At 38.9% G+C, this 10,920-nt stretch overlaps 1 protein-coding gene across 1 annotated transcript; it reads left to right on the top strand.

Annotated features, from left to right (window-relative positions):
• Window positions 1-53: 53 nt before the first annotated feature.
• LOC139448186 (leucine carboxyl methyltransferase 1-like) lies at window positions 54-9,194 on the top strand. The gene is made up of 6 exons (XM_071229707.1): window positions 54-318; window positions 4,349-4,532; window positions 5,454-5,698; window positions 6,969-7,078; window positions 7,366-7,449; window positions 8,113-9,194. Exons 1-6 carry the CDS (start codon window positions 118-120, stop codon window positions 8,234-8,236), a joined length of 948 nt encoding a protein of 315 aa, XP_071085808.1. The 5' UTR covers window positions 54-117; the 3' UTR covers window positions 8,237-9,194.
• Window positions 9,195-10,920: the final 1,726 nt, after the last annotated feature.

Genomic DNA, 10,920 nt, shown 5'->3' with positions numbered 1-10,920 from the left:
TGTCCCGGATAAAAAAAACGTCGAACTTTGAATAAATCCCAAAACAACATGGCGACGAAGTGTCATTTAGGATTTCCTTGCAAACAGTAAAAGGACTATAATCAAACAAATATAGCCATGGCATGCGAAGATGCTGTCATTGCAACAAATGACGATGCAGCACAGTGTAAAAGATTTGCTGTCGAGAAGGGCTACTGGACAGATCCATACATATCACAGATTATTCCGAAAGGATTCAGTACTCACGCACCAGAAATCAACAGGGGATATTTTGCTCGAGTCCGATCTATCCAAATTTTGATGGAAAAATTCCTTAAAGTATGTTTTCTAAGAATTCTGGAAGAATGTATGTTGTGTATGATCCCATCTGTGGTGTAAGCAATGGTAGTTATTTCCACTAAACTTACCGTACGTAAACTACGGTTATAACGAACTCCAAGAGACCACTAATTTTAGTTCGTTTAACAACCGTAGTTCGCTTAAGCATGTTAAGCATTTCGACTGTCAGACATCTTGGATCAAGTATTAACCATTTCATGTTACTTGATGAATAACAAAAGTGTGTAAGTGCACATGTACTATCTTTTGTGGGTCACTCGAACACACCAGAAACCTATGATTGTGGGTTTGAATCCCGGTTCGCCCTGATTATGTTTCTAGGTTTGTCAGCACCATACCTGTGCTCGTGGGTTTCACCGAAGTGGTAAATGTCTGAGACCTGCATCACGTCGGGCTTTCCTCTAACATGAAGCTGACACGCCACGATATAACTGGAATACTGTTAAAAGCGGCGTTAAACCCAACTCACTCTGTGTGTCACTCAGCTAGATGTATCATGTATATACACCTAAAGGCATATAGCCTAATAACCCTTTTACTATTACAGTCGTGCCCCGCTTATACAGACTTCAGATATCCGGAAACCTCGGTTCCCGGACGATTTTCATTCAAAACGAAATAATGACTATATAAATTTACCCGTATATCCGGAAATTCAGTTTCCGGAACCGGACGGTCATTTTCATACACAAAACACTGAAATGCACACAAAATTGTCTCACTTATCCGGACAATACACTTCCGCTGGTGGTAATCCTTCCGCTGATGGTAATCCTTTGACTCGTGAGAAGTCAATTAACAAAGTGACACTGAGTTACGTTTGAGACGAGCTTGTTTATTGTACATGTAATCCCCAAGCACAAGTTCGTGGCTTGTATAGAGACCTTGATTACCTATTACGAGAACACAGGCGATCTGGACAATTTGGATTTATTGTTTAAAATTCAAACCTCAAAATGTGGTAAAGTTCAAACTTCCATGACAGACTTCCAGTAAGAAGCTGGTTTCAGTTATACGGAAATTCGTTTATACGGACGAATTGTGAAGTGACGCAAGTGTCCGTATAAACGAGGCACGACTGTATTAATTGAGGATGTATGTTTAGGACAAGGCGTCAGGACTTAATCCAGTTAATCACAACTTAATTTTAATCACTTGTTTTCAATTGTTGATTGCCGCTTTGAACAGCCGCTTGTGGCCTCAGATGTTCTGATAGGCTGATTGGTGACACATGAGGAGCTACGAGATTAACAGTTTATTATAAACATAAACATTGTTGTTATTTGTACATACAGAACCACAAAGCAAGTTCGCTATATCCATTATTTTGTTATAAGCATAATTGTTATATACATCATTTTTATGTGATAAAGTATACAGCAAATGTCCAGGACCATTGAAACAGTTCCATATATCGGTCACTTCATTACAAGCATGTAGTTCACTATATGGATAGAAAATGGCTTGTTTAATCTCTATACATACCATAACATGAGCTTATTTTTACTTCTCACATCATCATATTCACAGATCTGGGGTAGAATAGGTCTTCAGCAACCCTTGCTAGCTGTAAAAGGTGAATATGCTTGTCGTAAGAGGCGACTAAGGGGATCAGATGGTCAGGCTCGCTGACTTGGATGATGCATGTCATCTTATCCCAATTGCGTGGATCGATGCTCATGATGTAAATCACTGGTTTGTCTGGTCCAGACTCTGTTATTTACAGACCGCCATCATATAGCTGGAATATTGCTGAGAGCAGCGTTAAACAACAAACAAACAAAAAGTCATATTCACATGTACTGCTCCAGTTCTTCCTGCACTGCACTGTTTTCTTAGCTAAATGACTAAGTATAGCGGCAGAGGCATAGGAACTTGACCTGTTTATGTTTTCTGGTCCACTTTTAACAAAATATGTTCTTAATGGACTATTTTGGTAATCTTATAGGTAAATGAAGCAACTACATCATCATGATCATTGTACATCGGTTGTGCAAACATCTTTAATGTGAACTTTGACTGATCTTGTGAAAGCCATTGCAGAAATAGCATCATGCTCTATTATTAGCATGTTTAGGCATGATGCTATTACCATTGTTACCAGACACAATTATTCCTAGATAGCCCTGCCAAAGGCAACCACTGGTAACCTCTAGTAACAACAAACTAACAGAGGTAACCAGTGGTGATGGTGGTTGGCATGGATTTATCATGTTTATGAATGAATGTTATTACCTTCACAGAGAGTATCATTTTAACCATTGCTGCTGGTTTGAAATCTTTTTTGTTTACTTATTACAAGTTTCATAGCTAAACAACATCAGATGAATTTAAATACTACTACTTAAAAGTTTCGTTTAGGACTCATAAGAAGGGAATGGGACCTTGAAGTTAAAGGCTAAAACACAAAAGACATTCCATGGTACAGTCTTAATGAATTCTGAATTTTCTGCTCTGTTCAGTGATCATGTAATGCTAAAGGACGAAATGAATATTGTCAAACTCGTTGTAAAGCTTATCATGGGGACAGCTTGATAAGTATGTAAAGTTTACATCCCATAATTACCAGCTGGTCACGGACAGAGATGTGTATATACGTTTGTGGAGTCTCAGGCCAGGTCGTCCCATGTCTGCCACATAATGGAGGCCATTTTGGAAGGATAGCATGTCCTAGGTCACATGATTAGTAACAGTTAGAGATGTTGCAAACTGGAACATGGACTGGTCACTCTTTCGTCTGTCAAGGTCATTATTCAACTCTATCACTGACAAACCTAATGTTAATGTTAATCAATGTACTTCTGGCTACCAGCGGATGTCATTTGTTGCCCAGGGTGCCGTTGTACGAACCGATTTTAGCGCTAAGGTGATCGTAACTCCCATTAATTAACATAGACTTACTACAGTCGTAGTGCTAAAGTTGCTTTGTACAATGGTACCCAGAGTAGTTGTTTCTAACCATTCTACGTTTGGTATAAACACCAAATGCACTAAAGATCTTTACTGTTGGAGGGATTTGTAACTGTAAGTCACCAGTCATGTTGAATAGTAATAGCTGAACAGAATCCATAGCTATGATTTCCAGCCTATAAATCATTTCTCATTTTTACAGCTATTTCATACTGTAAGTTATGAGCATACACTTGATAAATTGATGGCGGTCTTTGTACTTTCTTTAGCATATGGCACAGAACATGCTAATGTTGCTATGCCAGGTACATATTCACATATTTCCCCATTAAAATCATGAGGCAAACATTATTCAATTTGATTACAGATTCTTCTGAAATTTTTAATTCTTCATGGTGTCAAGATGAAAGGTTGTTTGATCAACAATGTATGTAGGATTAACAGAAATAGCAGGTACAGTATGTCTGCTAAGAACCACAAGATAGATACACGAATAAACAAGTTTACATATCAGCCAAAGAAAGCTGTTGCTAGCACCGTCCAAAATTGCACAGGTTTCTTTACCACACACCCAAATAGGTTTGTTATGGAAGCCAGTTATGGAGCATGTGATTTCAGCACTTTCACTTGGACATTTAAACATGTTAGATACTTTCTACAAATATAATGAATATTTCTCTTGGAAATTGACTAAATGTATATAGGAAAATGGATATTCACAACAAAATCTTAATCGTCTTTTTCATTTTCCTTGCTCTTCACGATGACATGTTCCTGCAGTAACTTCGCAAACAGCATATGACTACACTTCAAGAGTGAGCCCCCTCAATTAGGATAGAGTGACAAAGATATTCCGTAAACAAACACACATATAGGGAAGCCCCAAAATTGTCAGGAACTCTGGCAATAATTTATTTAGTAGGCATTGCCTGTTACCTGGAGCTTATTTAAAGAGGTAACCGGGTACATGCTGGGTTTCCTCTTGTACATATTTATCAGAATGTGATATCAAGTCTTTTGGATTGTTTCCTGACGTCAATAACAAAATCTGCTATATGATGAAAGCGTGAATATATGTAGAGAAATGTGTATATTTCAGAGTACTCAGTGCAACTGCCAGATTGTCAACCTGGGGGCGGGGTTCGACACAACGTACTGGAAGCTGAAGGATGCAGCACTATCACCAAAGAGTTTCGTGGAAGTCGACTTCCCCCCGGTTACCTCAAGAAAATGTCATTTCATCAAAACAAAGAAAGCTCTTATAGAGAAGATATCATCGGAAGGTTGTGTATTTTCAGTCTCTTTATTGCATGTTAAATGAATCAAAGTTCTTATTTGTAAAACAAGTATTAACAAGAACTGTTTACTATAGATCATTAGAGACATTTGTATTTTTTCGTCATCATTCAAGGGGCGCGGTCGGGTAGCCTAGTGGTTAAAGCGTTCGCTTGTCATGCCGAAGACCCGGGTTCGATTCCCGACATGGGTACAATGTGTGAAGCCCATTTCTGGTGTCCCCCGCAGTGACATTGTTGGAATATTGCTAAAGCGGCGTAACATCGGGTATCTTTTGAATTTTCTTCTGTTCATGTGCTGCCCCAAATGTGTCAGATGTTGCTCTGTAAACTTCTCCTCCTGAGCAATGGCCAACCTAAGGAAGCTGACGTCAAATTTTGTTCAGATCATTAGGATTTTTATGTTAGTTATTGATTCTCAATATTCATGTAGAAATAGTTGGATATCCATGCTGACAGCCCACAACATGGATAAACATGTATCAGTTCCAATAAGCGAGACAAAACTCTTTTTGAGTAGTATACTTCAAAGAGCCAATGGTATCATACTGGAAATGCCGGGTGGTATGTAATGATTGGTGGGACCTTCTAGACATGGAGTGTATTTCATGTACACACAATTTGTAAAGTGTTCATTAACACCCGTGGAGATCTGGGTTAGAACAGGTCTTTCAGCCACCCATGCTTGTTGTAACAGGAGACTATGCATGTCGTAAGAGGCGACTACAGGATCGGGAGGTCAGGCTCGCTGACTTGGTTGATGCATTTCATCGCATCCCAAATGTTTAAATCGATGTCATAATGTCAGTCACGGTCAATATGGTCCAGACTCGATTATTACAGACAACTGTCATACAGGTGGAATATTGTCGAGTGGCGTTAAACAACAGACATGTTGATTCACTTCAGATGATGAGATTATGGTGAGCAAGACGGAGATGCACGCAGCAGATTACCACATCGTGGCGGCCAACCTGAAGAACATCCCTGAGCTGGAGAAGAAGCTGGTGACGGAGTGCAAGCTGGACAAGGACCTGCCCACACTGTTCCTGGCCGAGTGTGTCCTGGTGTACATAGAGACGGAACGATCTCAGCACCTCATTCGCTGGATCTCCGACACCTTCAATACAGCATTCTTCATTAATTATGAGCAGGTCAGACCATGGTCATATTTTATTTGCAACTTTATCGACCTGTGTAAAGTGCAAGCTAAAATTGAGCTCAGACTTGCAAACTAAGCTTATGATAGCCTGTGGTGTGAAAGAAATAATAACAGGTAATGATAGAAGTTTTTTGGGATTGTTCATTAAATGGAAACAAGATGAGTTTTAGTGATTATTGTGATTAAAAGTAAAAGATCAGATTTTGTTTTGATGTCCTATGTTCTAGGATCAAGAAATATGTTATCAAACATCATGAACATGTCTAATAAATTTTTATTTTTTTACGACAGCTAGAACATTATCTATTACTCATTTTAAAGTATTTCACGCTTACGGATGGGGAAAAGATTTTTTTAAATGTGATAAAAAGTAATTCAAAATACAGAAAGGCTATGATAAAATTCTCTTTTTTAGCTCACCTGACTTAACCTATTTGTCATGTTAATGGCCATTACTCATCCATTTATGTTAAGGATGTAATGAATTTTATGTTTAGTTAGGCGGGGAGTGGGACTCAGCATCGTTTCGCAACTTTTATAATTCTACCCTTGTTTTGACAAGTTCTCCCAAAATGCATATTTAGCCCTAAACTTCTCCTGAGCAATGGCCAGACTGAAGAAGATGTCATCAAATTTTGTTCAAATCAGTAGGATTTTAATATGAGTTATTGATCCTCAATATTTATGCAGAAATAGTTGGATATCAATGCTTACAGCAACTTTAAATCACTCTTGTTTACAAGTGGCTGTCTTTATTGATTTTGTAGCTGTTGACTACATATCCAGGTGAGCTATGGTGCATTTTTTAGGTGCACAGTTGTTTGTCACTTTTCATGATCAAAACAGATATCCTGTTCAGATTCTTGTATCAAATATGTATATATGTAGGGGAGGTAATAGTGTATTAGTGGAAGAGTTATCTTCCCTTGATTTATCACACACTGCTATACAATGGGTGTTCATGAAATGGAAAACCTTTGTAGGATGTACGTCCTGTGACTGTGACAGTGTGACTCTCCTCCACAGTTGATGTAGGGGAGATAATAGTGTATTAGTGGAAGAGTTATCTTCCCTTGATTTATCACACTGCTATACAATGGGTGTTCATGAAATGGAAAAACCTTGCATGTATACATCCTGTGACTGTGACTCTCCTCTGCAGCTGATTTTAATGGGAGATAATAGTGTATTAGTGGCAGAGTTATCTTCCCTTGATTAGGATGTACATCCTGTGACTGTGACAGTGTGACTCTCCTCTGCAGGTGAACATGACGGACAGGTTCGGCCAGGTGATGATGGACAACCTGAAGACCCGCGACTGCTACCTCCACGGTGTCTCAGCGTGTGCAAGTCTGGATACTCAGATGAAGAGGTGTGTACAACTCATGCCCCGTCCTCCTTCTAGACCCATTGGGGGAAACATCTTCCTGAGGCAAGGGAGTTAACTGACTGTAAAAGTCCAGTTTCCACCCTTGCCAAACCGGCTCGATCATGGTGCCATCACTGGCTATTACAAGTTATGTCCCTTCTATGTCCCTCCTGTTGACCAATCAGATTCCATCTCTCATATCACTTGCATTTGCTTCAAACAAAATGGCTGCACCCACTCAAGACAATCTGATCGATATTTGAATGAAGTAGAGAGTTATTTGTTTGCAGGTTTACTTCCAATGGGTGGACGAGTGCCGACTCCTTAGAAATATCCACTGTGTACAACTGTCTTCCACAGGCTGAGATACAGAGGTGAGATAGTTCTATTAATCACAATATAATCATAAAAACAGTGATTTTTTCATTTTTTCATTATTAATATATGTGATTCAATCAGTTCCCCTGAGTAGTTCTAAGCTGCACGACCCATGAAGATCTGGGGTAGACTAGGTCTTCACAAACCCATTCTTGCTGTAAAAGGCGACTTTGCTTGTCATAAGAGGTAACTGACTGAAGTTTGGGAGGTCAGGCTCGCTGACTTGGTTGATGCATGTCATCATATTCCAATTGCGTGGATTGATGCTCATGATACCAATCTCTGGATTGCCTGTTTCAGACTCGATTATTTACGGAATTCCATGTGGCAATAAACAACAAACAACCAATCTAAGCCGACAATTCGCAGTGCAGATGTGTGGATGGATGTGTATGTATGAGTGTGTGGATGGATATGTGGGTGGGGATGGGGTATGTGTGGATGGATATATGGGTGGGGTGGGTGTGGATGGATGTGTGTATGTGGAAGTTTGTGTATGTATGGATGTGTGCGTGGGTATGTATTTATCATTATCATCATTATGTTTATTGTTCTGTGCCTGCAGAATTGAGCGTATTGAGATGATGTGTATGTATGGATGTGTGCGTGGGTATGTATTTATCATTATCATCATTATGTTTATTGTTCTGTGCCTGCAGAATTGAGCGTATTGAGATGATGGACGAGCGGGAGCTGATGCACCAGCTATTCAGCCATTACTGCCTCACCTGGGCCTACCGGGACCTGAAGGACGTTGGCTTGGCGCAGATCGGACTCACATGAACAACAGCTTTCACAGGCTGTCTACCACCAACTCAGAGAAAACATCAGTCTCAGTATAATCCGATCTTCACTCCGACACGCCACCTTTCTGCATGAAGATCTCAAGACACCTTCACAGCATGTCGCATAGGGTGAACTTTCTAATCAGAATCAGAGGCTTCTAAATTCTCAGTATAAATTAGCAAAATATTTAGACCAGTATATCTGATTTCTGGATCTTGAAAACAAAATTAACCAGTCTGTTCCAAATGAAAATGAAAAGCACGTAATATATTGTTGCTGATGTGTTTTGCACTCGGCTGTTTCTGAAAGCCATGGCATCTACACCCAAAAGAGAGTACATCAAAGAATATTTGTGTTCTGCGTTTCTAGTGTTAAAATTTACATATCAAAATCAAGGTGAGAAAGAAATGAAGCTGAAATTGTTTTCAAAAGCTGACATCTGATTGACTCAAGAACACATGCATCCTTCATTTAGACTGGTCAGTCCAAGTTCAATCTTCACGCAGAGAGATGTCCTATCAGCATGAAAGTCCTGATTATAATGAGATTAAGAAACCGTTTATGTGTTCCAAACCACAACACAACAGTACCTTGTGTGTGACAATATTTATTTTCAAAATATTTACACTGCAGATGAAGGAATACATGAACCAGAGAAATTGCACTGAACACAATTTCAGAGTTCTAACTCTACTGTACTAGTATGTATATCTTTTGATATATTTGGGGGAAAAATTGAACAAGTCATATCAGTTATTGATTATTATTGAAGGACTATTTCTTGCCTGCCTTCCGAGCATTATGTTGAAGCTGACAACGGGTTTCAGCTTATAGTTTGTATTTCCGTGTTGTGTGATGTTGTTATTAGCACACTGTAGAGTGTGGAGCCGTGTGGAGGCTGGCGGTATGTTATCAGGGGCAGGATCCTGGTCCAGAAAGTCACCTTAGCACTAAAACTATCTATGTTAAAGAATAGGAGTTATGACCGTCTTAGCGCTACCACTACTGTAAATCTATGTTAAAACATGGGAGATCTGACTGTTATGACAATCTAAGTGCTATGACTGCTCTAATTGTTAGACAGTGGGAGATCTGACAGTTATGACAATCTAAGTGCTATGACTGCTCTAATTGTTAGACAGTGGGAGATCTGACAGTTATGACAATCTAAGTGCTAAGACTGCTCTAATTGTTAGACAGTTGGAGATCTGACTGCTACGACTACTATAATTGTTAGACAGTGGGAGATCTGACAGTTATGACAATCTAAGTGCTATGACTGCTCTAATTGTTAGACAGTGGGAGATCTGACAGTTATGACAATCTAAGTGCTACGACTACTATAATTGTTAGACAGTGGGAGATCTGACAGTTATGACAATCTAAGTGCTATGACTGCTCTAATTGTTAGACAGTGGGAGATCTGACAGTTATGACAATCTAAGTGCTAAGACTGCTCTAATTGTTAGACAGTTGGAGATCTGACTGTTATTAAAATCTAAGTGCTATGACTACTATAATTGTTAGATACTAGTAATGGAAATTCAGAGTCTTGGCTTGACGAATATCATAAAACTAGTGCTACAACTATTGTAAACTTATGTTAAAGGATCCAAGTTACGACCGTCTTAGCGCGGCAACTCTTGTAAATCTGTTTGAGATGAAGGACATTACCACAGTCTTGGCACCAAGATCAGTTTATTGAACGGGTCAGGGAAAAATGGCAGCTTGTGTGATTCTGTGTTCAATATTTAAATATTTAAATTTAGATCCAGTCCGTATGAACCAGGAAACATGTTGATAGGTTTTATACAACCGCAATTCTTACACATATATCGGTCAGTCAGAATCCAGTCTCGCAAAGTCGTCTTAGCACCACGATTGACTTAAGTCTGTGTATTAGTATCTGAGTTACAACAGTCACAGCGCTAAGATCAGTTTGTGAAGTGCCCCCGATGTTAAATTACAGATTATTGCCTTTGACTAACAAAACCTATATCTCATTCCTGTTTTATATCATTGACAACAAAATTAATTATTCTGAATTTTAGTAAATTATTTTGATGAAATTCAAATTGTGACAGATGCTACAAAATTTGCCATTTAGTTAACTGTCAGGCTAATAATGTCATTACATTTTCTCACTGGAATCAAACCGTTATTTCTCACATAGATTTATAAGTGTGTCTCCTCTATGTAAAGAGAGAATATTATTCAGAGCTGATAGGTATTCTGAATATTGAATATTCCCAGAATATTTTTATACATGTACACAGATATATTTCAACTCTTGGAAAATATATACATGATAAACTGACTACTTCCATCCATCACTCGTGAAGCTGATCACAGAAGGTGTGTGCATGATTGAGTGTACTTGTGAATACAATACAAACATGCAGAATTTCTTTAAAAGAAATCACAATAAATAATAAATAATGCAGTGTCTACATCATGTGAAGTTTGGTGAACTAGTCACTCACAGATTATGGTTTTGTCCTTGGAATTCATCCATTTCAACTGCATAGCCTAGTGGTTCATGTGTTTCCCAGTCACAATGTGTTCAAGTCCTGCAAACTTACCCATGGTGAACCCCATTCCTTGTCCCTGATGCGGTATTGCTTGCGTAACTGACAAAGACGATGTCTCAATCATTTTCGTTTTATGCCTTTGTTTATGGA

This window comes from Haliotis cracherodii, unplaced genomic scaffold, assembly GCF_022045235.1.
Source record: "Haliotis cracherodii isolate W230 unplaced genomic scaffold, xgHalCrac1.p SCAF_7, whole genome shotgun sequence".
In the NCBI taxonomy this organism is placed as follows: Eukaryota; Metazoa; Mollusca; class Gastropoda; order Lepetellida; family Haliotidae; genus Haliotis; species Haliotis cracherodii.
Note: the sequence above shows the minus strand (reverse complement) of the source record. Positions and strands in the feature narration are given on the sequence as shown.

Bases quoted from the DNA above. Each gene is read 5' to 3' on its own strand.
- LOC139448186 (XM_071229707.1), top strand. From the start codon at position 118: ATGGCATGCGAAGATGCTGTCATTGCAACAAATGACGATGCAGCACAG. The intron at 5,699-6,968 runs GTCAGACCATGG...TCTCCTCTGCAG, and splicing joins TCTTCATTAATTATGAGCAG to GTGAACATGACGGACAGGTT. The intron at 7,450-8,112 runs GTGAGATAGTTC...CTGTGCCTGCAG, and splicing joins CCACAGGCTGAGATACAGAG to AATTGAGCGTATTGAGATGA.